Source organism: Acipenser ruthenus, chromosome 8 (genome assembly GCF_902713425.1).
Source record: "Acipenser ruthenus chromosome 8, fAciRut3.2 maternal haplotype, whole genome shotgun sequence".
Lineage (NCBI taxonomy): Eukaryota > Metazoa > Chordata > Actinopteri > Acipenseriformes > Acipenseridae > Acipenser > Acipenser ruthenus.
In genome coordinates this window covers 617,342-644,335 of record NC_081196.1, presented here as the reverse complement: position 1 = coordinate 644,335, position 26,994 = coordinate 617,342, and the positions used below count along the sequence as shown (strand labels likewise).

At 45.4% G+C, this 26,994-nt stretch overlaps 1 protein-coding gene across 1 annotated transcript; it reads left to right on the top strand.

The window, feature by feature from the left end:
* The first annotated feature begins 1,713 nt into the window (after window positions 1-1,713).
* LOC117405134 (receptor-interacting serine/threonine-protein kinase 4) lies at window positions 1,714-21,481 on the top strand. Its single transcript, XM_059027933.1, has 8 exons — window positions 1,714-2,214; window positions 9,511-9,802; window positions 10,857-11,005; window positions 13,644-13,693; window positions 15,780-15,938; window positions 17,420-17,529; window positions 18,215-18,458; window positions 19,046-21,481. The coding sequence occupies exons 1-8, from the start codon at window positions 2,033-2,035 to the stop codon at window positions 20,254-20,256; spliced, it is 2,397 nt and encodes a 798-aa protein (XP_058883916.1). The 5' UTR covers window positions 1,714-2,032; the 3' UTR covers window positions 20,257-21,481.
* Window positions 21,482-26,994: the final 5,513 nt, after the last annotated feature.

Here is a 26,994-nt window from a genome sequence, read left to right as displayed (position 1 = left end):
AATATTGTGTTTAGTTCTGGTCACCTTGTTACAAAAAGGATATTGCTGCTCTAGAAAGAGTGCAAAGAAGAGCAACCAGAATTATCCCGGGTTTAAAAGGCATGTCGTATGCAGACAGGCTAAAATACCTGAAAAAAGAAACAAGGACCAGGGGTCACAAGTGGAGATTAGATAAAGGGGCATTCAGAACAGAAAATAGGAGGCACTTTTTTTCACAAAGAATTGTGAGGGTCTGGAACCAACTCCCCAGTAATATTGAGGCTGACACCCTGGGATCCTTCAAGAAGCTGCTTGATGAGATTCTGGGATCAATAAGCTACTAACAACCAAATGAGCAAGATGGGCTGAATGACCTCTTCTCGTTTGTAAACTTTCTTATGTTCTTATATAATCGTGCTGATAACTAGTCCTGTTTTCAGTGCCAATAAATGGCAGTGCTGTCACACACGGCGTTTAACATAAGCGTGTTAAAGTCCTGACTGTCCTGTAAATGTGACGCTGAGAATGTAGCACTACACCTTACCATGGGAAGTATTCGAGGCTCCACACGTACCCAAGTCGGGTAACATTTCAGAAGGTCATGGGGACGTCACTGAAACGTACACGTTCGAATTCTGCTCTTGTACTTTCTGTCTGAGTCCCACTTTACCCTCGATCATAATATTCAGCTGGTTTCACAGACCATGGTTCGCCCTAATCCTGGGCTGACGCTTCTTTATGTCAGCTCGGGTTTGGAGAGACAGCGGACTGAGTCGGTTCTGATAATTCCTCTACGCTGATAACTACAGCTATATGGACGAAAGGTTTGCGTCACCCAAAAGAATCGCTTCATAAAGTCGAATGAAAGCTGCTGAATAATGTTATTTTGACATATTGAATTACATACAGCTTTGTATTTTTCCATATAGTTAGCGAAAAAAAATCTAACATCAACTAGTCTGCACTGTACTAAACTATTATGGCTTCCTGTGTAGGTACACCTGTAGACTTTTGCGGTATCATTTTGTAGTTTCTTTAATCACATGATGTTAAATAAAATATTTAAATTATGTTCATATAGTGTTTTTTTTAAGATTATGTCTCAATCCTAAAATTCTAAGTGATGCGAAACGTGTGGCCATAGCTGAACCTATAGTGATATAAATAAACAGATCTGTTTATCAGGATTGTTCCTCTGATCCGCCTCGAATGCAAGCACGCACATGCACTGTAGCGCACAATCAATCACACCTCCTGTTGCAGTGCATGGGATCCTGCTGGAAATGACGACTAGCAAGAGCTTGCAAAATCTGTGCTACAGATTAAAGGATAAGAAAAACTGGAGCAAGCCTCCACGTTATTGGAGACGCCTCGAGTGAGCAGGCGGGGTTCGTGTAATTCAGAACGCATGGTCCCGATTCGGAAAGCTTTGACTCGGTCCTGTTGTTTTCATGTTCTGTAATTACGCGTGTCTGGTTGCGCGATATTGCTCAAGCCGGTTCCGCAATCAGTATTACTGACTGACCCGCCTGTTGCAAAGCTGCGCTTCTAGAACAGACTACCTCTGAATCACTGTGGTTCAGTCTGACAAACTCCATTTAAATACATATTGCAAATGTGTTCTTACTGAACCAGGGCTACATACTATATGACACAGGCATATTCTGGAAGAGCTTCAAGCTAACGGTCAAGTCTGATTTAGTTTACGGGGCTGAGTTGTTTATTGTCAACAACAAAGCTGTACTTCCAGAAATCACAATGAGAAGCATCTCGCTTGCACAGACTCCGTACAGCCGGTATATGCTGTAATGCCCATATTTGTAAACAGCCTGATAGAAATCTCAAGGGCAGCCAGTACCTGAACAGAAAACAAAACAGCGAGCTTCTGACAGGAAATGATGTCACAGTACCCCGAGGTGCATGAACACTCCCTAATCACCTGGGAAGGGAGTAGAGCAAATAACAGCCAGGCAAACAGTGTGAGAGAACAGGGAAGCTCAAGGTACAGAGCTGGGTAAAAACAACAGAACAAACAGAGTGTCAACTACTGGACATGGAGCACCAGGAGAGCTCCCCCTCGGGAATGGGGCTGCTCAAGACGTTTGACTGTGATGAGTTTGGGAAGTGGGAGAAAATTGGTTCTGGTGGATTTGGGCAAGTTTACAAAGTGAGACATGTACACTGGAAAACATGGCTGGCAATCAAGTGCCCTCCCAGCCTGCGCGTGGATGAAAAGTAGGTGTCTGTGTGTGTGTGTGTCTGTGTCTGTCTGTCTCTGTGTGTGTCTGTCTGTCTCTGTGTGTGTCTGTCTGTCTCTGTGTGTCTGTCTGTCTCTGTGTGTCTGTCTGTGTGTGTCTGTCTGTGTGTGTGTGTGTGTGTGTGTGTGTGTGTGTGTGTGTGTCTGTGTGTCTGTTTGTGTTTGTGTCTGTGTCTGTGTCTGTCCTGTCCTGTCCTGCCCTGCCCTGTCCTGTCATGGTGAAACGAGTACCTGACACCTTCACTTTGAACTGCAGGGAGCTGCTGGGTCTGTGTGTGTGTCTGTCTGTCTGTCTGTCTGTCTGTCTGTCTGTCTGTCTGTTTGTGTCTGTCCTGCCCTGCCCTGCCCTGCCCTGTCCTGTCATGCTGAACTGGGTACCTGACACCTTCACTTTGAACTGCAGGGTTTTTAATTGTTTTGCTAGCAATGCAATGTGGATCTCGTCTTTGCTTAATAATCACCACACCACTAAAGGAAATCTTTCACTGGTGGATCTGTGTCAAAAACACCCCAGACCCAGGTGTGCCTTCTGTTCCTGACTGTGTGTGTCAATCATTTCTGACGTTTACTTTATTAACACGGTCCGTGTTCTTGAAATCTATTCAAACGCATTCATTCGAATTTCCCTTTCTGACGCACACGCAGTTCATTTGCCGGTTAAGGAAGTCATTGTCTGTGGGTTTATCAATCTGTTTTTTAAAGGAAGGAGCTGCAAACTTGTTGCATGTGTGTTTTATTCATGTTGATTTTAAAGCTTGGTGAATCACTCTGGTGTATGTGAAAGGTGCAGGTTATTCAACACGATAAATAAATGCATTCCTTATGTGTTATTGAAAGATTGCATGCCATTGCTTCACATCCCCCTCAAAGTCCTAAGTGCTATTTATATTCACATGGCAGATTGCTGTGCTTTTAACATGGTGATAGGGTAGGGATTTCTGCGGTGTCATAAGGGTAAAGCAGACAGGTGTGCGTGGGAGAGCATGATAAGCTACAGTCTAGCGTGCAGTGTGCATCCTGAACTTGTATGAGGGTCTCTACCCACGCTGCTGTTCCTTTTGAAGGAATTGGAATGGATTCAAATGGAATTGGAATTGGAATGGATTCAAATGGAATTGGAATTGGAATTAGAATTGATTCAAATGGATTTGGAATTGGAATTAGAATTGATTCAAATGGAACTGGAATTAGAATAGATTCAAACGGAATTGAAATTGATCTCGACCCTGGCTTTGGCTTGTGCCTGTGAGCCATATTCTTAAAATTGAAAAGAACGTTTTGTTCAATACCCTTATTATTATTATTATTTATTATTATTATTATTATTATTATTATTATTATTATTATTATTATGAATGCAGTCACAGTTTGCTGTCCATGAACCCTTTTTTTTCAGCTGTTGGAGAGCGGGCTAGAAGTTCATGCATCTCTTTTTTAAAAGCACTGCTTAATCAGAGAGTATTTGTATCAGTGTAGTGACTCTGTGTTAATATTGAAAATGCTCTGTCCTGAATGAAGTATAAAGACTGCACTCTTTGATTGCTGCCTCCTCAGATGTATGCCATGTGGTGTACAAGGTTGTTTCAGTAGATCAGCAACTAGTCCTGTCCCACAGATTAAACATCTCCCCCTGCCTGCACGAGGAATCAAAACCTGCAAAGGACCTTCAGAACGAATCCCGTCAAGTAAAGATCATTGACATGCGATAAAAACGGGCTGGGATCACACAGCTTACATTTTATAGCACAGTCCTGGGGGTTTGTACAGTAATAATTTGGGCAAGAAGTCTATATATTTGCATCCTGAGCCATTAAAAAGAAAAAAAATCATAATACCACAGCAGTGACGTCAAAAAGTGATACTGTAATTCCCCTGGAGGAAAATATACTTGAACGTTGACCCATTCAACTCCTTGAGACCGTCACTTTCAATTCAAACACAAAATGTCTCGTTTTCAGTCACTCGACAACACCCATAGTACAGAAATGTTCATTAATGATCAACAAAATGAGAATACTTTTTTTTTTTAAAAAAGTGATTTAAATGAGAAACTGAAGAGGAATGGGAAATTAAAACAAGGTAAAGACAATCATCCAAATAAAGCTGAAGCACTAACGAATAACCACATAGAACAGTCTCGTAGCTTATGACGTCACAGAAACCCTAGATGGAATTATTTTCCTGTAACTCACTGAAGCCAATCTATGTATGTATGTATGTATGTATGTATGTATATTTAAAACTGTTCTTACAATCAAAGAACATTGTTTTATTTTCGTAATGCATTTAGGACATTCAACCAAAGAGTATAGCTGCTGTGTGTTGAATGTGCTTTTGTATTGTATTGGAAGTGTTTTATAATGGAGCCCATTGTCGGGGGAAAATTCCCATGCCAACTAATCAACATAAGAAGAGTTTTTTGTTAACCTTTGTAACTGTAAGTCTGCACTGTCAAAACCATTGGGCAAGAGTGGCAGCGTCACCCCCCGGGGCAAATACTGCATGTGTTCCTAATGGGTGTTTCCCCACCTCTTAATGTTTCACAGAGAAGAGTGTATTAGGATAGCTACGATGTTTCACGGTGAAGATGAGAAGAGTGTGTTAGGATTGCTACGATGTTTCACGGTGAAGATGAGAAGAGTGTGTTAGGATAGCTACGATGTTTCACGGTGAAGATGAGAAGAGTGTGTTAGGATAGCTACGATGTTTCACGGTGAAGATGAGAAGAGTGTGTTAGGATAGCTATGATGTTTCACGGTGAAGATGAGAAGAGTGTGTTAGGATTGCTATGATGTTTCACGGTGAAGATGAGAAGAGTGTGTTAGGATAGCTCCGATGTTTCACGGTGAAGATGAGAAGAGTGTGTTAGGATTGCTATGATGTTTCACGGTGAAGATGAGAAGAGTGTGTTAGGATAGCTCCGATGTTTCACGGTGAAGATGAGAAGAGTGTGTTAGGATTGCTATGATGTTTCACGGTGAAGATGAGAAGAGTGTGTTAGGATAGCTCCGATGTTTCACGGTGAAGATGAGAAGAGTGTGTTAGGATAGCTCCGATGTTTCACGGTGAAGATGAGAAGAGTGTGTTAGGATAGCTATGATGTTTCACGGTGAAGATGAGAAGAGTGTGTTAGGATAGCTCCGATGTTTCACGGTGAAGATGAGAAGAGTGTGTTAGGATAGCTACGATGTTTCACGGTGAAGATGAGAAGAGTGTGTTAGGATTGCTACGATGTTTCACGGTGAAGATGAGAAGAGCGTGTTAGGATTGCTACGATGTTTCACGGTGAAGATGAGAAGAGCGTGTTAGGATAGCTACGATGTTTCACGGTGAAGATGAGAAGAGTGTGTTAGGATTGCTCCGATGTTTCACGGTGAAGATGAGAAGAGTGTGTTAGGATAGCTATGATGTTTCACGGTGAAGATGAGAAGAGTGTGTTAGGATAGCTACGATGTTTCACGGTGAAGATGAGAAGAGTGTGTTAGGATAGCTACGATGTTTCACAGTGAAGATGAGAAGAGTGTGTTAGGATAGCTACGATGTTTCACGGTGAAGATGAGAAGAGCGTGTTAGGATAGCTACGATGTTTCACGGTGAAGATGAGAAGAGCGTGTTAGGATAGCTACGATGTTTCACGGTGAAGATGAGAAGAGCGTGTTAGGATAGCTACGATGTTTCACGGTGAAGATGAGAAGAGCGTGTTAGGATAGCTGCGATGTTTCACGGTGAAGATGAGAAGAGTGTGTTAGGATAGCTACGATGTTTCACGGTGAAGATGAGAAGAGTGTGTTAGGATAGCTACGATGTTTCACGGTGAAGATGAGAAGAGTGTGTTAGGATTGCTACGATGTTTCCCAGTCCTTCGTCTGCACGTAGGTAGTTTATTGCTGATCTGCAGTTAGCACGTAGGTAGTTTATTGGCAGGTTGATTAGGTGTCTGCTTGATGTCAGCCGATTGTATAGCTCTGATGTCTCTGTGGGGATGTGAATGGCCATCAATCCAACAGCTTCTTCACAGCAGGCTGTCTGTTCCTCTGATGCTTGATGCTCCGGGAAAGTCCACACTTTGAGACGCATCTCTGTGTTTTTCTAAAGAATAATATTCATCCCACTAGGGAATGGATTCAGCAGTGTGCTGCTTAACACTTGGGTTAATCAGGGAAATGACACAGTAAAACACAAATGAAACAGCGACACATCTGTGAAGCAGTACCTCGACGCGGGCTGTTGCACAACAAGAGGGCTTGAAGTCCACCTGAACCCTGTTTCCATGGCAACTATTTCAAGGTGCTTTTATTGTTCTTTCTGTATGTGTACTAGCAAATCCATAGAGCTGGTGTGATTTATATTATTAGACAGCTGAAGTCTGCCTGTGTTTGGAATTGTTTTTGGTGTAACTTATTATAAATAGCAGGTCAGCCTACCTGGTCATTTGGTTTGTTATGTAATTGTAACAGGCAGTATTGTGTGAGCCACTTCCTTTACCTTTTGCAATTCACTTTTTGGAAAATCCAACTTGAACAAGACTCTTTGTCATACGCAAAAATATGAACATATATATATATATATATATATATATATATATATATATATATATATATATATATATATATATATATAACCACAGTGTAAAATATCTGTATTCTGTATTGTCCTATGCACGAAACATTAAAGAATAATTTCTTTTAGGATTGTTTAAAATATACATTATAAAGTCTGTTTTGATGAATTTTGATTCATTAAAGCAGGTTGTCAGTTTGCTAATCCCGTTCACCTGTTTTAGGGTTTATTAATACAGTGTAATATCCTGAGAGCATGTCAGTAACCGCTCTGTAAAGCATTTCTTCCAGTTTGGGAATAGGCTTGTAGCAGCAGTTTATCTTTGTGGAGCTCGTGGGGTTCCCGGGTCCTGCTGTCGTTGTCTAAACATCTCGTACACGACCCGTGGTACACGATCCTTTTCAAATTCCGCTCGAAATAGTCTTTGTTGGAAAAATTCTGATCTTATCTGTGTTTTGAAGCAGTTTTTTTTTTTTTTTTTTTTCTGGAGGCAATGAGCAATGTTGTTATACCAGTTAGTCTGTTCAGGATGTTAATGCTGACATTGTCTGGAACTGCAGCAGACAGAAACAGAATGTGCCAGCGGGCATGTTCTCATAGTAAAGGTATAGCAAAGAGTAGTGAAGTATAGCGAAGGCATGGTTAAGCACAGGTAAGCATTGTGAGGCCACAGAGGTGTGGTAAAGCAGATTTTAAAAAACAAAAGTGCCAAACTGTTGTAAAGTATTTTAAATGAGTAGTATAGCCATGTGAAGTCTGCAAATGTACTGTTATTTGTTATTTATTTAGCAGACGCTTTTATCCAAGGTGATTTACAGAGACTAGGGTGTGTGAACTATGCATCAGCTGCAGAGTCACTCACAACCACGTCTGGTTTTGATACTGTCTGGTACATTCGGATCCCCTTCCTCTGAGGCTGGTTTTGATACTGTCTGGTACATTCGGATACACTTCCTCCGAGGCTGGTTTTGATACTGTCTGGTACATTCGGATCCCCTCCCTCCGAGGCTGGTTTTGATACTGTCTGGTACATTCGGATCCCCTTCCTCCGAGGCTGGTTTTGATACTGTCTGGTACATTCGGATACATTTCCTCCGAGGCTGGTTTTGACACTGTCTGGTACATTCGGATCCCCTTCCTCCGAGGCTGGTTTTGATACTGTCTGGTACATTCGGATCCCCTTCCTCCGAGGCTGGTTTTGATACTGTCTGGTACATTCGGATACATTTCCTCCGAGGCTGGTTTTGACACTGTCTGGTACATTCAGATCCCCTTCCTCCGAGGCTGGTTTTGATACTGTCTGGTACATTCGGATCCCCTTCCTCCGAGGCTGGTTTTGATACTGTCTGGTACATTCGGATCCCCTTCCTCCGAGGCTGGTTTTGATACTGTCTGGTACATTCGGATCCCCTTCCTCCGAGGCTGGTTTTGATACTGTCTGGTACATTCGGATACACTTCCTCCGAGGCTGGTTTTGATACTGTCTGGTACATTCGGATCCCCTTCCTCCGAGGCTGGTTTTGATACTGTCTGGTACATTCGGATCCCCTTCCTCCGAGGCTGGTTTTGATACTGTCTGGTACATTCGGATCCCCTTCCTCCGAGGCTGGTTTTGATACTGTCTGGTACATTCAGATCCCCTTCCTCCGAGGCTGGTTTTGATACTGTCTGGTACATTCGGATCCCCTTCCTCCGAGGCTGGTTTTGATACTGTCTGGTACATTCGGATCCCCTTCCTCCGAGGCTGGTTTTGATACTGTCTGGTACATTCAGATCCCCTCCCTCTGAGGCTGGTTTTGATACTGTCTGGTACATTCGGATCCCCTCCCTCTGAGGCTGGTTTTGACACTGTCTGGTACATTCTGTTGTTCACCTTTTATGTCAGATTTAAGCTTAACCACTCTGTCTACACACAGACACTTGGGTTCAGCTTTTCACAGTCAATTGGAATAAGTTGATGGATGCAAAGAAGTCTGTCTCCACCCATTTACCATAGTCATGCAGACCTCAAGAGGTTTGCAAAGCTTAATCCAGCATTCACTCTTGCTTCATGTCTGGTTTTATTGAGTACAGAGCGTGCATTGTGCAAGTCTGTTGGGGCTCCGCCTGCTGCTTAAGTGGGTGTTCATGTACATTGTTCAGTAGGCTTAGAGACCATGGAGGCATGTTCTATAGCGTTAGAACTGATCAGCAGGTTAAAGGGTTAAAAAACTTCAAATAATAGTGCAAAAGAAAATAAATGACAAGCATTCCTTTATTTGAGTTAAGCACTGGGAAGGTGGGTTTCAGGTGCCTCATGATTTGTAGTACAAAACAAGAACGATCTTGTGGTTTTGCACTCTGTGTAAGAAGGTTTGTTTGTTTGCAAGGAGCTGCTGCTCAAGTGTAAAGTTTGCACCATGGGAAATGGTAACGTGCTACTCCTGTGTGTGTGTTTCCCTCGCTGGTAGGGTGCTGCTATCCTCATTGTTTTGGCTAGTCCTGTGTGTGTTTCCCTCGCTGGTAGTGTGCTGCTATCCTCATTGTTTTGGCTAGTCCTGTGTGTGTTTCCCTCGCTGGTAGTGTGCTGCTATCCTCATTGTTTTGGCTAGTCCTGTGTGTGTTTCCCTCGCTGGTAGTGTGCTGCTATCCTCATTGTTTTGGCTAGTCCTGTGTGTGTGTTTCCCTCGCTGGTAGTGTGCTGCTATCCTCATTGTTTTGTAACTGTGTTGCAGGGAACGCGCCGAGCTGCTCGATGAAGCCAAGAAAATGGAAATGGCCAAGTTCCGCTACATCCTCCCAGTGTACGGCATCTGCCAGGACCCCGTCGGACTTGTCATGGAATACATGGAGACGGGATCTCTGGAAAAGCTGCTGGCCTCGGAGCCGTTACCGTGGGAACTGCGCTTCCGCATCATTCACGAGGCGGCCGTGGGGATGAACTTCCTGCACTGCATGAACCCCCCCCTGCTGCACCTCGACTTGAAGCCGGCCAACATCCTGCTGGACGCACATTATCACGTGAAGGTACCGGAGCCTGCCTGTCTGCATGAGGTTCACAGGAACACACACACACACGCACACATGAGAGGAGCCCATTCGGCTCCATCTGAGCTCGGCTGAACTCAAAGCTTGGTCAAGTTGTGTCTTAAAGGATCCCAGTGATTCTTCCTCCACGCCTGTGTCCAGGTGCTGGCTTGTTTATAGTGCTTACAGCAGTGGCACACCAACCCAGATCCATTCCAGTCTGGGTTTGTGTTCCAGTCAGATCCTAAATGAGTTACCTGCTTACCTGCTTGGACCTGGACTGAGATGGGTCTTGAGGGTCCAGGGTTGTGCACCACAGGCTTACAGGGTCAGAACAGTCCCCACAAGGGTAGGAACACCTCGCAGAACTACCTGCTGAGACTGCCTCCCCATTGTGTTTAACCCTGTGCTTCAGTCCCAGCCATGGCCTGCTCTGATGTCTCTGCTCAGAGCTGATGCTTTGCTGGTTCAGAAACTCCTTTCCTGGGAGCAGTTCTGCTGCTGGTTCTCTACGCTCCGAAGAAACAGATTTTCTGTAAACCTTGCCTGGGATTTTATATTCTCACTGGGTGCCTGCTGTTCTGTTGACACGTTATCTATTAACGACACACTGCATGTGAACTGGCGCTAGAACACCCTTACAGTCCAGCTCTACAGCAGGTTCTATCCACGCACGCACCTCACAGCCTCGGGGCAAAAACTATGGAATAAAAATACATGCTGCAGTCAGAACTTAGAATCCTGTCTAAGAATAGGTCAGGCAAGGGGACAGGTCGAGTCCTGACTTGAAAAACACGCGACGCATGAATCACAAACCACTCCTCATGCAAGGGAATTCCAAAGCACGCCGGCGTGGAAACCAGAAGGGCCCATGGAGTGAAATGAATAGCGTTGTAAAGATGCCAAAAAGAACAAATGATTAAAGAAGGAAACCCCTGTTATTAATAAACAGCGTGAAGTAATGGGGTTTCATGATTATTTATTTGGAACCCCTTTTCTTCTTGTAATTAACGTGTGTATTTATTTAATTGTGTTGATTGATTTATTTTTTCAGATCTCCGATTTTGGATTGGCGAGATGGAACGGGTTCTCGAGCACCGATGACATCAGCAGAGACGGTTTCTGTGGCACGATCGCGTACCTCCCCCCGGAGAGGATCAAGGGCAAACACAGGACCTCGAACACCAAGCATGATGTTTACAGGTTGGTCTATTAAAACAAGGAGTAACGTGCTGTGTACCCAGCTGTGCACAATAAGGCTCTGATTCCTTGGAGCTACCTCGAGGGGATTTTATCAGTGTCGCCACACAGTGATATGGAATTACAGTCTGAAGGAATGTACTTTTTGCCAGTTGGTTTGTACAGCTGTTGCAAGTCTCACGTCAGCTGTAATTAATAAAACAGTCAACTCCAGTAGTTAACATAGATGTCAAGGTCCATGACTACGACTGCTGCTGCCACTAATAATAATCCAAGATTTCAACGTATTCAGCGTATTGAATTCTTTTCAGGCCTCTAATACCAATATCAAGGATACACCTTGTTTTTTTGAATTACTTCCTCTTTTTCTGACTGAACTTTGCATGTCCATTGCGCTGCTTGGCATGATCTGAGTGGAGTGGATTGAACGGTCAGTGTTTATGAACCAGCCCGCTCCTGTTGGATTGCGTTTGGGAGTTTGGGGATGCTCCAAACAGAAGTCGGTCATTTTCCTTTTAGTTCATCCATTTAGTCAGTATTCCCAATAGATTGAATTGGGTGGGATGTGTGCGTGTGCGTGTGTGTGTGTGTGTGTGTGCGTGTGCGTGTGCGTGTGTGTGTGTGTGTGTGTGTGTGCGTGTGTGCGTGTGTCCTTCTTTAAATCAGTTTGTCGCCCCCCCATACATAAAATTATTATTATTATTATTATTATTTATTTCTTAGCAGACGCCCTTATCCAGGGCGACTTACAATTGTTACAAGATATCACATTATACATTGTTTCACATTATACAGATATCACATTATTTTACATACAATTACCCATTTATACAGTTGGGTTTTTACTGGAGCAATCTAGGTAAAGTACCTTGCTCAAGGGTACAACAGCAGTGTCCCCCACTGGGGATTGAACCCACAACCCTCCGGTCAAGAGTCCAGAGCCCTAACCACTACTCCACACTGCTGCCCTATAATAATGGCATCACTTTAATGTTTTCACTAAATAGTGTAACTCTTTGATCATCGATGCTGTATATATTCCTTACTGCCATTCCAGATAGTACTGTTGGGGTTGCTGGTTGTGGGGTTGCTGGTTGTGGGGTTGCTGATTGTGGGGTCACTGCGTAGAGATTTGTAATCCGAATTGCCTGCTTGCTCTTACTGTTGCTCCTACAAGCTGTAGAGTTGAGAGAGATCATTATGAATTATAACCCAGACCAGTCATGCCCTTTCTATATAGAAGGTTTGATGGTGTCTGTTTTAAAATGACCTCCAGTTCTTGAAACTCTTCACTGAAAGGTCTCTGTCATCCCCAGTGACACCAGGGCTTGCACAAATGTTCATAAATGCATTCTAGGGCAGGGGTGGCCGACCCTGGCCCTGGAGAGCCACAATCATGCAGGTTTTCCGGGTCTCATTTAATGATCAATTGCTAAAGGAATTCAGGCTGCAATGGGAATCCTGCGGCACTGCGTGATTCATCACAGAAATAGCAAGAGTGCTGCAAGAGCGGGACATATGGTACAGTCGCACCCAGATCACGATGCAATCTGTGCCAGTAGTTCCAGTCACAGAGTCAGACAGCCCACACCTTCTGTATGAACCTGTTCCTCTGGGCCTCCATTCAGAATCCAAGGATCAGACCACAAATGTATCGTCACTGCCTGTGACTTGCTTATCTCTCTGACTGTTTGTTTATGTTGCACACACTTTAAACAGTACGGGCACGGTGCACAGCGGGGGCTGATTGCCTGTGTGTGTTTGCAGTGATGGGCACGGTGCACAGCGGGGGCTGATTGCCTGTGTGTGTTTGCAGTGATGGGCACGGTGCACAGCGGGGGCTGATTGCCTGTGTGTGTTTGCAGTGATGGGCACGGTGCACAGCGGGGGCTGATTGCCTGTGTGTGTTTGCAGTGATGGGCACGGTGCACAGCGGGGGCTGATTGCCTGTGTGTGTTTGCAGTGATGGGCACGGTGCACAGCGGGGGCTGATTGCCTGTGTGTGTTTGCAGTGATGGGCACGGTGCACAGCGGGGGCTGATTGCCTGTGTGTGTTTGCAGTGATGGGCACGGTGCACAGCGGGGGCTGATTGCCTGTGTGTGTTTGCAGTGATGGGCACGGTGCACAGCGGGGGCTGATTGCCTGTGTGTGTTTGCAGTGATGGGCACGGTGCACAGCGGGGGCTGATTGCCTGTGTGTGTTTGCAGTGATGGGCACGGTGCACAGCGGGGGCTGATTGCCTGTGTGTGTTTGCAGTGACGGGCTCGGTCTACAGTTACCTGTCTTCTTTGGAAACCCTGTAAAATAACTAGTTTTACTAGATTTTAAATCTCAAGGTGCTTCCAGCTTCAATAACAAACGTATGAATAGCCTAGCACAGGGATGGAAATAAGACTCCTATTGCATAGCACCATTCCACCCATTCCAGGGTTTACTACGAGCTTGATTAGTCCCAGTGTACAGGTATAAAGATCAGGTGTGTCTTATTAAACTCATAGTGAAATCAGGCATGGCTCAAACTGCTATGCAATGGGCGTCTTATTTACATCCCTATAATAACTGTATTTTTGGTTTACTTGCTAATCTATTATAATCATGTAAAGTTGACACACTAAGTATTTTTGTTGTTTTATTTTTCAGCTTCTCCATTGTGATCTGGGGCATACTGACACAGAAGAAACCATACGCAGGTACCAGTGTTCCCATTATTCACACAAGACACCATACAGTGTATCCCAGTGTTCCCATTGTTCATACAGGACAAAATACGATAGCATGTAAACGGTGGCAGTGTTTCCGTCCCTCACTGTTCAGCTCAGCTCAGTACAGAGCATTGTGTTTCCGTCCCTCACTGTTCAGCTCAGCTCAGTACAGAGCCTTGTGTTTCCGTCCCTCACTGTTCAGCTCAGCTCAGTACAGAGCATTGTGTTTCCGTCCCTCACTGTTCAGCTCAGCTCAGTACAGAGCATTGTGTTTCCGTCCCTCACTGTTCAGCTCAGCTCAGTACAGAGCCTTGTGTTTCCGTCCCTCACTGTTCAGCTCAGTTCAGTACAGAGCCTTGTGTTTCCGTCCCTCACTGTTCAGCTCAGCTCAGTACAGAGCCTTGTGTTTCCGTCCCTCACTGTTCAGCTCAGCTCAGTACAGAGCCTTGTGTTTCCGTCCCTCACTGTTCAGCTCAGCTCAGTACAGAGCCTTGTGTTTCCGTCCCTCACTGTTCAGCTCAGCTCAGTATAGAGCATTGTGTTTCCGTCCCTCACTGTTCAGCTCAGCTCAGTACAGAGCATTGTGTTTCCAGCGCTGTGTCTTGTGTAGTGTGGAACGCCCCAGTTCAATCTCATCTTTAACTGTGTTGTCATTGACGGGGGTGTGCTCTTGAGAACAGGCTCACACTCGCTAACACTGCTCCTATTTATTTTAAGCTTACTTTCAGTTTATTTGTACAAATCTATTTTGGTCCCTGCCCTCAGGTTTGGTGTTTCTTTTTTTTTTTTTTTTAAATGTCCGTTCCTAAACACAGAAACTGTTCCAAAAGGTTTGGCTTTCACTTCACGATTGCTAGATAGGACCCAATCAGCTCCTGTGGTCCTGTAATACCTGGGAGTCATTCGAATTCAGGGATGGGAATAAGGCTTCTCTTGCATAGCAGTTTCGCCTGTTCCAGGTTTTGATACAAGCTTGATAAGCCCACAGTGTATCGTTAAGAAGGTCAGGTGTGTCTTATTAAACTCCTAGTGAAACCAGGAGTGGATCACGCTGCTGTGCAATGGGAGTCGTTTTTCCATCCCTGTAATCTCATAGTGCACTGCAGTTTGAATAGAGCTTGGAGGTGAACTCCGTGTCCTATCATCAGCGCTCTTCAGGAGTGAATCAGTAATGTTTCAGTTGCCGGGATACTGTTGCCTAAACAAGTTGTGCACAGGCTCGCTGGGGGAAGCGTTTTCCTGTAACCGTGCATTACTGGAACTCTTATTCTCTCATGCCAGTAGAGCAGAGACGGAGAGTCATGCCCATTCATTTTCTCTCCATGACTGTTGAAACAAAAGGGTGTTGTCAGGATTACACCCGAGGATTGATTGTTTTTGCCAGTAAATCTGAAAATATTTATTTAACTGCTGTTGACAATCCGCACACTGAGGGACTGGTGATGAGCCCTCCCCCACCCCAGGGTTCTCAGTCCTCACTCAGAATAACCGAATTCATGGCTTCTGATCAGCCACTGTACTGCCTTTCCACATGGTCATTGCATTGTTAGCTGTGCTGGCGCTGGCTTACAGGACAGCCCTGTAAAGCACAACATGTTCACCCTTTTACATCCTTAAACTTTTTCCAATCTGTGTCTTTTTAACATAATAATAAAAAAAAATGTCTTTGTAACCAAAAGTCATTTTGCTCAGTTTATAACACCATTGATAAAAGCGCTCAACCTGCCACTCATGCATCCTGACTTTACTTTATTCATCGGGTTACATTGCTCTGGACGTTATAAAAAATGAACACATTTCAAAGTAAAACCATTAAGTGGTGATCCACTGTTTAACCGAGCTGCCATGCCTACCTCCTGGAGTGTAAACTGTGCTTCATCTTCGGAGAACGATGCGACACATTCAGGCTCATCCAAGGAGTTCTGAAAACAAAACAAAAACACAAGCTGAAGACATTCTTGTTGAAGCGCTCATCTCGTCTCAGAAGCAGTTTCCGTTATGGGTTTGACACTGATTTGGAGAGAGTCTGTTTGTGCATTTCTAATAAGCCTGTGAACCTCTTTCTTGTTAACAGAAGAAATCAACATCCTGCACATAATGGTGAAAGTGGTGAAGGGGCTGCGTCCGGAGCTGTCTGCCATCCCTCGCTCCCGACCGCAGGCCTGCAGCGGCTTCATCAGCCTGATGGAGAGATGCTGGCTGGACGCCTCCAGCAAGCGCCCGTCCTTCCAAGGTAAGGGTCTTCTGACAGGGGTGCAGAGAGAAGGGCCGCGCTCTTTACCTGGGGCAGAGAGACGGGCCACGCTCTTTACCTGGGGCAGAGAGACGGGCCGCGCTCTTTACCTGGGGCAGAGAGACGGGCCGCGCTCTTTACCTGGGGCAGAGAGACGGGCCGCGCTCTTTACCTGGAGCAGAGAGACGGGCCGCGCTCTTTACCTGGGGCAGAGAGACGGGCCGCGCTCTTTACCTGGGGCAGAGAGACGGGCCGCGCTCTTTACCTGGAGCAGGGAGACGGGCCGTGCTCTTTACCTGGGGCAGAGAGACGGGCCGCGCTCTTTACCTGGGGCAGAGAGACGGGCCGCGCTCTTTACCTGGGGCAGAGAGACGGGCCGTGCTCTTTACCTGGGGCAGAGAGACGGGCCGTGCTCTTTACCTGGGGCAGAGAGACGGGCCGTGCTCTTTACCTGGGGCAGAGAGACGGGCCGTGCTCTTTACCTGGGGCAGAGAGACGGGCTGCGCTCTTTACCTGGGGCAGAGAGACGGGCCGCGCTCTTTACCTGGGGCAGAGAGACGGGCCGCGCTCTTTACCTGAGGCAGAGAGACGGGCCACGCTCTTTACCTGGAGCAGAGAGACAGTCCGCGCTCTTTACCTGGAGCAGAGAGACTTATTTAGATCTTAAGATCGGTATTCTAATTCTCTCGAGTTGTCCATCGCTGAAAAGCCTGGCCTGTCTTTCTACACTTATACCAATTTGTTTTGTTTTTCAAACTAATACTTTTGTGTTACAGATGCAGTGCAACATTGCATTGTGTTGTGTAGATGCAGTGAAACATTGCATTGTGTTGTGTAGATGCAGTGAAACATTGCATTGTGTTGTGTAGATGCAGTGCAACATTGCATTGTGTTGTGTAGATGCAGTGAAACATTGCATTGTGTTGTGTAGATGCAGTGAAACATTGCATTGTGTTGTGTAGATACAGTGAAACATGGCATTATGCTGTGTAGATTGGGCAGCTGGTTCTAGGTACCGTTCTACACCACATTTAACAGGGTTATGTTAACTGTTTATTTCAACCAATTAAACTAAAACAATTTCATGCAAGAACATGGCTGGAACACAGACCTGGTCAGGAAGCACCACAGCTGTCCATCCCTGATATAGTAAGACTCCCATTGCATAGCAGTGTGATCCATTCCTGGATTCACTAGGAGTTTAGTAAGACACTCCTGAGCTTGTTACCTATACACTGGGGCTGATCAAGCTTGTAGTAAAACCTGGAATGGGTGAAGCTGCTATGCAATAGGAGTCTTATTTTCATCCTTGCTGATACAGATAGTAAATATTACTCTCTAATAATTTTCAGTATATTTTTTATATAGAATACTTTCTTTGGAGACTAAGTAAGAAGATTTTTAAGGGTGTTATTATCTATGCCCAAGCGCCATATGGTGTTCCCTAAAATAAAGTTGTATAATTATTGTCATGTTTTCAGAAATTACTTCGGAGGCAGAGGAACTGTGTTCTAAACCACAGGAGGAAACCAAAGATATGCTCGATGAGCAGGACACAGATACCAGCCAGAGGCAAGATGCCAGCAGCCAGGTACAGTAAGGCTTCACAATGCAATTGTACACTTAACCAGGGATGTGATCTTTTTCAGTGCTGTGATTTGTTTGAGAAGAGAACGCATACAAAGCCAAGACAGAACTGGAATGAAACTGAAATATGCAAAGCTTTTTTTTGTGGTGTCGCATCCAAAATGCCAGTTTCAGGGTTCCCTGACTGTCCCCCCTTGGTAAAGGCATGACCGTGTGGTGTGCGGGGTGAATCATGCAGTCAGGGCAGCGCAGGGGTCCCTCAGGGTCTCCCCTGGTAAAGGAATGACCGTGTGGTGTGCAGGGTGAATCATGCAGTCAGGGGAGCGCAGGGGTCCCTCAGAGTCTCCCCTGGTAAAGGCACGGCCGCGTGGTGTGCAGGGTGAGTCGTGCAGTCAGGGGAACACAGGTTCTTGGCTGTAAAGTGGCTCATCTTCGCTGGAGATCACACAGGGAATGTCACATTGGTTCTAGCGTGTGTTAAGCAGGCAAAATCAGCAGTCGCCTCACCAGTCTACAGAGCTTCTCGTGGCCAGGTTCTGAAAAAATAAACATGCATGATGTCAGTCTCTGTTGTATCTCTGTCTAAAATGAAATGAAACGTCAGGGAAGGTGCTGTTTTGTTGTTAAATTCAGATGACGTCTGTGTTCAGATCAGTTGAAAAGACCCCATGCTCTCCCTCTCCCTACAGGAGATCGTTGTGGAGCAGATGGGGATGAAGTCCGCTCCGATGGCTGCTGACAAAGATTACAGTCTTTCTGAGCTTCTGAGCCAGATAGACTGCGGGATTTCACAAAGCTTCGGCTGCGTGAAGGAAAACTCTGAGTGTAAAGAGATGACCAGCAAGAGGCTCTCGGGAATCTCCTCTGTGGACTCTGCCTTCTCTTCTCAAGGGTCCTTGTTGCTGTCATTTGAAAAAGAAAACTCTTCCAGCGGTGAGTAAGAAGGGCAGTTCCTGAATCTGTATACGCAGGTGTGTTTAATGAGTGTACAAATCTAATCGGAAATAATAATAAAAATACACTGCATGGCAATGCACGTTAATAATTTTTTCTGAAACGTGTTGTAAGGATAAGATATATTGCATAAGTCACATAAAAAGCATCCCTACCCAGAAAGTGGTACCCTAGAAAAGATACATCTTCTCAAAGCACTCATGCTTTAGTTTAAAGATTATAAACAGTGAATAAGTCATCTTTAAATGTGCGCTACAGGATGCTACAAACAGAATTAAGGCATTTCATGATGATGAGAATAACAATTATGATGAGGGGTATTTATGCAGCTGTGAAATGAAGTCCAACCCCTTCGGTAGATATTCCTTGAAGAAACGGTTTGAGCTAAACGTTATTACCCAGGTGTTGCATCCATGTAATATTTCGCACCTCTACCTTATTGCTGTTTTTCCTGTTTTGCCCGCTGGATATGCTCAGCATGGCTGTAATGTTGTTTTTGCTCAAGGGCAATGTGCTGTTCCTGTAGTAACATCAGCCTGTGTTATTCCTCCTCCTCCTCCATTCAGAATCTGGGACTTTAGATCTGCAGAAGAAGAAGCTTTGCGAGGCCATCATGTCTGAAGACATTGCCAAACTGATGAAGATCCTGCAGCCTCAGGACGTGGACCTCGTCTTGGAAGACGGCCTGAGCCTCCTGCACTACGCCGTCCAGCTGTCCAACGACGAGGCCGTGAAACTGCTCCTGCTCTACAACGCCAACCCCAACCTGGCCAACAGCCGGGGCTCCACCCCCATCCACCTGGCGGTGGAGAAGAGGCTGAAGAACATCACGGAACTCCTGCTGGGGAGGAAGACCAATGTGAACGCCAAGGACGAGGACCAGTACACCCCCCTGCACTTCACAGCGCAGAGCGGGGACGAAACCATCGCCAGGCAGCTGCTGGACCGGGGCGCCTCCATCAATGAGACGGACTTCGAGGGCCGGACGCCGCTGCACATCGCCTGCCAGCACGGCCAGGACAAGGTGGTGCGGGTCCTGCTGAGCAGAGGGGCCGACGTGCACCTGAAGGGGAAGGACGACTGGGCGCCGCTCCACTTCGCAGCCTGGCAGGGCCACCTGTCAATCGTCAAGCTGCTGGTGAAGCAGTCTGGGGCCCACGTCAACACCCAGACCTCCGACGGGAGAACCCCGCTGCACCTGGCCGCTCAGAGGGGCCACTACAGGATGGCGCGCCTCTTGATCGAGCTGGGCGCTGACGTCAGCGTACCGACCGCCACGCTGCGTACCCCGCTGCACGTGGCTGCTGAAACTGGGCACACCAGCACCTCCAGGCTGCTCCTCAAACACAAAGCGGACCTGGAGGCAAGAACTGGGGTAGGGTGGACTGCTCTGCATCTCGCTTCCCAGTTCGGCCATCTCCCGACAGTTAGACTGCTCATCGACGAGCAAGCCAATGTTCACGCCAAAGACCACGACCACAGACCGGCTTGCCATTTGGCCGCTGAGGAGGGCCATTCAGAGGTCATAAAGGAGCTCCTGCTGTCCAGCTCTGAAAGTGTGAACCTGGCTGACAAGCAGGGCTTCACCGCTCTCCATCTGGCTGCCAAAGGAGGGCATCTGCAGGCCGTCCACACCCTGCTTGCACACGGCGCCCTGGTGAACTGCCAGAACGCTGCAGCTCAGACTCCCCTGCAGCTTGCACAGGAGAATGGGAAGACCTCCGTGGTGAAGCGGCTGCTGCAAACTGAAGACCAGATCGAGGAGAAAGTGTCCTGATCTTTGAACCGCACACGCCGGGAGTATAAAATGAAAACCCAGACGGGTCACCTGCAGCTGCCACGGGTTCATAATCCCACATCTTTAATCTGTCGTTGAGTTGGAAAGTACAAACATTTCTTTTTAAAACATTATTTTTTATTCTTTGCATGAATAGGAGCCGTTTTGAAGAAATAGTGGAAGTTCCTGCAGTTTTATGCAAGGATAATGAAGTACTGTACAAGCAAATGCAACATTCGTGATGTACAATATGTGTATTAGAAAAGCAGTTCTGGTCAGGGCACAGTTTGCTCGGCCAAATTTGAACCGTTTGCTGTAAATATGCTTTGTCAAAACTGAGGGTTTTTTAGTCTGTTCTTGTTTTAATCAAAAGGAGAAAAAAAGAAAGATTAATATCTGACCTATTTCTTTTAATTCTACAAAAAAAAAACAAAGTTGTTTAAGATTTTGTTTAATACTGTCAATGTAAATTGTATTTTTGCAGATGTTTTGATCTCTCGCGCATGTGTGATATTTAATATTGTTGTATATTTTACGATTCCAATGTACATGTTTTTTTTATGATTGCTAAGATATTGCTCACTTTCACTTAATGGGATCTGGGGTCTAATGTTAATGACCAAAACAGCGGTCCTAATAGTATTCCCAGTACTGCAGCTGCTCAACCTGGCGACACACCTGGAGTGTAACTTACTGACAGTGGAGAACGTGCAGAACTCTGCATTGTCTCAACCGCACTTAAACCACGTGCACTGGACACCCCACCGCACAAACACGTGGCCTCGTCCACTGTACAGAACGTGGCTCAGGACTGGAGCCCGTAGAGTTTAATCTAGAAAGCGACCCACCAATATGACCTCTAAACAGAGTTACAGTGCAGTCTAGAAAGGTTTCTAATGGTGATGCACAGCTTTCAATACGAGTGCTAACTGTCTGTCAGCCTCAGACTGCTGTAAGACAGGGGAGACCTGCAGGCTGTACCCTGTGACCTCCACAATACAGCGCTCTGTCTGGGGTCAGCTGATTCCTTTCATTGTCACATTGGCATAACCTTTGCTGGTGAATTTCAAGCCTGTAATTTACTGCTGTTGCATTGGGCAAAGCAAAGTGTATTGGGCAGGGCTTCAAGCTGAAAACAGCATGGAACAGAGCACACAGTCTGCACACCGTTTCATCTGTCTGTATATAATAACTGTATGCCATTAATAAATATGGATCAATCTAACTGTTTGCATGGTCTCTCTTTCTTAAACAGAGGTTGTGTAATGCACTGAAGCTCCCTGCTTTCCCTATGATATTCATTGTACTGTTGTATTGTGAAATTCTGTCTTCAAGGTAGGAGTACATCTGGAGAAATTGACATGCCCCTTCTGGTTTAGGATAAGTGAACCTTGACCATGAATGAATGTATGAAATGGACATCGCAAATCTATATGAAAAAAGTTGATTGCCTCAATAATGACCCCGTATTGAAACGTGTTTGCTACAGACACCTTGTTTGTCATGAGTTATCAGATGAAGACCTACTTCTGCAGGATTTGTCCGTGTGCTACTGAAGCTGCGTGTATAAATACAGTTTTATTGACACTGATCATATTTTCAGTAAATATCTATATACCTATCATCTATCTGTTCATATGTTCTGTTTTCTCTTTTCCTTTTGAATCCGCTCTTTTTTTTTTTTTTTCCTGAGATGACTCGAGGGAGCACAGGGCGAGTCACGCTCTGACTCCCCAGCTTCCGATCCTCCTTAAAGGTGAAGCTCTTCCACCGCGTCCTCCGGACCAGCCCCCTGCCTTTCCATTCCTTCCAGGGACACGGGCCGGCCGAAAATCTGAAACTCGCAGAACCAGCCCAGGTTATCTACTTCATAAAAGAAGTCCATCTCCCGTCCAGGTTCTGCAGCCCCCGGGATTTTAAAAAGACAGCCGAGACGGACTACTTCTTCAGGAGCTGCATGAGAAGCTGTCCCGCTGGGGACGGTCTTTAACAAGTGGACCTGGTTCTCTGGTTCTCTGAGAGCGGTGGTCTCTGTGCTTGCTGGGAATGCGTGCTCCAGGCACCTCATTGCTTTGCCCAGATCTGGCTCGCAGTGGAATATTTTCATGGCCTCTTCCAACGAGGTGACTTCAGCCGTGCCTGTCAGCGGTCCAGTATCTGGAACGAGTTCCTCCCTCGGTTCTTTCTTAATCTCGAAATCAGGCTCGGTGCCTTCTGGTCCATCCTCTCTGAGCTGGGAAGTTTTATTCAGGTCCTCCAATGCACACTCTGAAGTGCTGGATGAATCTTTCACAACAGAGAGGAGGGAAGCAAACTCTGACAGGTCACTGTCCCAGACCGGGCTTCCCTGCGGTTTAAAAGACTGACCTTGAATTATGAGGAATCTGGGAAGGATTCCATGTGGGAGAACAGGGGCTGTTACAACCGATGGACCAGGAATCTGAGGTTCAAGAGCAGCAGCCTGCGACTCGAAGGCAGCACCCGGGGCTTCCAGTTTTATAGTCTGGGCGCCTCCTGGTAACTGCGGCGCTGCGACGCTCCCTGGCAGCAAGGTTGCCACGTGTCTCAGTCCGAAATGCGTGAGGTCCGCTGGGGGCTGCAGGCTGCTGTTCTTCTCCTGGACGTGGTACTGGATGTAGTGCTCCTGCGGGGGCTGGAAGCTCACAGGCAGGCTGCCGGTTCTGAGCGGGGGGTCCTGGTAGGGAGGCAGGTAGAAGGGAGGCTGTCTAGTGGAGGGCTGCTGATACAAACCCTGCTGGAGCTGGTTCGGGGGTACCTGGTAGATCACAGCGCGGTTGTCTGGCTGGCTGTAGTACAGCGGCTGTGGCTGCTGGTGCACTGTCTGCTGGGGAAGCCCCATTGCAGGCTGAGGGATGTAACTGTTGTGGTAGTATGCGCTTTGGACCGCGCCGCACTGCATTATGTGTACATTGGGGTCATAAGCAGAACCGTGCAGACCTGAGAAAGAGGATGCAATGCTGAATGGATGCCTGATTTGATAATAATAATAATAATAATAATAATAATAATAATAATAATAATAATAATAAAAGAGGGCTGAGTAGAAAGGATCTCACCTGCAGGTCCAGCGTGACATTGTTGGATTTGGAGAGAATATGCTCCCTGATTGATTGGGATCTGAAAACCAGATTGATCTATAATACAAGATTAATATTGACATTTATAAAGAGAAACAGAAAGAACACTATACAATGATGTTAATATAGAATGACAATAAAACATTTAAGATAGATAGATCTAGATCTGTGTGTGTGTGTGTGTGTGTGTGTATATATATATATATATATATATATATATATAATCTATCAAAGGTATATGAAACATAGCGAAACATTGGGAAGTTGTATGTTTTGAGCAAAAAGTAAAACTAATGGCAGGGGTGCAGCTGAAACACCCCACAGCAGCGTGCCCTCCAGAGGCTCACCGGCTCTGAAGAATCCTTCTAGTGTCGTCAGTCTTGACGGTCTTTGGTAAGATGGAATTTGGATCTGGGCTCCATCAGTAATTCCTTGGAAAAGGAAGGCTGGTTCCTGGGAAAACTTTCCATTAGTAAACCCTGAGTTACTGTGGTTCATGTTTGTTGTTCAAAGTAAAGGCTGTTGTCTGTTGTGTGTGCAGATAATGCAGTAATAAAGAAAGGCTCTGTCCTTGGCACTGTGTTTCTGTGGAGAAGAGGTTCTGTTTGGAATAACAGAACTGTGGTGGACAATGGCCATTCTAAAGTAGTTATGCCAACATTCTCACAATGTTGCTAAGCGTTACATTCCTGATTGGAAAGCGAGGTGTGTTTAGGGGTTTGCTTTTCATGACTGGGGGAATTATACTTCGTACCAATAGAGCATTACTACCCCACATCCACTTGAATCTCTAGATAAGTGACAGAGGAACACACTAGGTCAGGGCTGCTCAAAGCTGTCCCTTCCAGCCCTGTGCTAAATTGTTTCATTGACCCAACGAAGCCTCCATCCAGCCCTGTTAAGCACTGAGAGGACTGCTCTCCCACTGAAATACATCTGCTGTGCGGTGGGCTATCTGCCTGTGAGTATAGACTTTAGGACTGCCTGGTATGAGGTGGTCTCCCCTGCAGCCCTGCTTAACGTATTACTGTACTTGACTTTGGACTCTGTGCTGCTTAGCTGCTGTACGTGCTCCCGAGCCCTGAGCACTGAGCCGTGACTCTGCAGTGAAGTGTACAGAGAGCCTGAGCAGCTACCAGCCCAGATCATCCGCTGTGGAAAGGGGAGTAAGCCTTTTAATAAGTGAATTCCCTGCAGCTGCCGTGACTTTAAATACCCAGTCCCCACATGTGCTGACTTGTCCCGTATGATTCATGAGGGTGGATTATTCAGCCAGGTGATGTGCCACCAGTGTCTTGCTAACACGCATCCTGATTACACACAGTTAGAATAATAAGAATAACAACAATCACTGGACATGAAGTGAAAATAATAGAGTAAAATACAATCCAATACAAACCGTTATCCAAAAAAAAAAATATAAACTTAGTAATACAGTTCAGAAATATTAATACGAAATAAAATAACTGTCACTTTTAAAACTATTAATATAGCAAGATTACCAGTGCTATTAAAAATACATTTATAATGAATGGAACCAGTAGTGTCACATAAACTAAATGGGTATTAATTCAAACATGGCACTTTATAGAGAGGTTTTCTCTGGTTGATACTGGCTGTGACTGTATATCATTCCAGTGTTTAAACTGCAGCTTCCTGTCTCTGAGTCTGTAGGAGTTCATTAAAGACTAGAGTAAACACTTTGAAAATATGGCCTGTAATATAGTGTGTGTGTGTGTGCGCGTGCGTGTGTGCGTGTGTGTGTGTGTGCATATGTTTTGAGAACTGGCTGGGGAGATCATATAACAGTAACCATTTAAAATGTAGAATTGTTCATTTTCTCTCTTCGTAACCTGTACTGTTCTGATAGAAATTCTATGAAAAGGGAACATGTTGTTCCCACAGCAGTGATACGGCATTCTTTGTATTTATTTTCATATACAAATCCACTAACAGTTGAAGAATGATGAAAAAGATTACATCACAAACACAGAAGTAACGTGGCTTGTTAATTTGGCTTCATGGTTTTTTATTTGCATACTGTGCTGGTTGACATTACTTCAATAATGTATAGTGAATGTATTCATACAGTATGTAAATTAACATGCAAGTTCCTGAAGGCAGCAGGAGCTCACCCTGAAATTCGAATGAGCTCGTGGGCGTTTTCGTACTTGACAGAATTCTGTGCTTTATGACGACTGTTATGTTGGTAATAGCCTGAAAGCTGATGTCATGGAAAGTTACTGATTGCCAGAGAGTTCACTGGAGATAGGCAAGTCCTTCACTGATAAGCTCTTGCAAAACACATTAAAGGACATCCTGGCTGTAATAAATAACAAACTGTCTGATCTGTGCTTGTGTCTGGTTTTGGATTAAATCCAGACAAACGCCTCCAGAGTCTCCATCAGTAAAGACACTACAGTGTGCTGTGCAGGGAGTCCCCATCAGTAAAGACACTACAGTGTGCTGTGCAGGGAGTCCCCATCAGTAAAGACACTACAGTGTGCTGTGCAGGGAGTCAGGCTCACAGCTCTCAACAGACCCTTCCCAGCCCTGGAGGCAGCAGAACGATGGGGCAAATGACAGCTTCTGGAAAGACTCCTAAAAGTCTGAGGTGAGGTGGTTGTAGATGTGAACATTAGACAAGCCCGTGCATCAAACAATATGCATGCACTGCTTTCTGAACTGCAGTTTCTTTCGATAACTCTCTGGCACCACCTTCTGGACAGATGATGGTATGGCAGGATTTCTGGATTTCAGCACATGCTGAAGAAATAGAATGAGGTCTGATTGAAAAGCTGAATCGCTGATGGATTGAGGGTTGTATTACACATTTTCAATGAGCCTTATACATATTACAATTACTGCATATTAACAATAACTATAGCTGTTCTGGATACTGTTTCCTGTTGATCAAAGAAACAACGAAACACTGTTGGGATTAGAAGGCTTTTACGTGTGTCGTTTCAAATACAAATGAAAGGGTGGTGTGATCTTTAATATAACCATGTGTGTGCTGTTTAGTTTGCTATATAGAAACTGATGCTATCTATGTCTGTGTATAGTGCTCATTAAAATATCATACAACTAGTCCAGATATATCTTCGTGCATTCAGGAATGGCTTTTAAAGATAATAATAATAGCAATAATAACAATTAATAAAGGAAACAGTGGTTTAGGCTAATAACGTTGCATCATTTTGGAATATTCTTCCCCCAAATAGTAGACAACTTTCCAAATGACGGAGCACGTGTGTGAGTTGAAGGCTTAACACGCGCTCAATGGCAGCTGCCTGACAAAGTGCTGTGTATACACCCGTTTGACCGCTAGGTGTCGCACTTTCATCCTGCCAGCATACGCCGCGAATGGGCCCGGGATTCCTCACCCGAACACACGTGCAAGTGAAGCCGCAGTCCGTTTGACTGGACCGGGCGCTATTGGGGTTCATTACAGCAGCTGTCTTTTAATTGGATTAACGTCGGTTCTGCAGGATGCTGGACAGTTGAGTTTAGTTTCCCTTCCTATGCTAGTAAGTGGACTGCATTTGAGTGGAGTCACATCCTCTTCAATGTGTTTGCAGTCACTTAACCAACTCATTTAAAATAAAACAAGCACACCCAAAAAGGAACCTATCAAGCC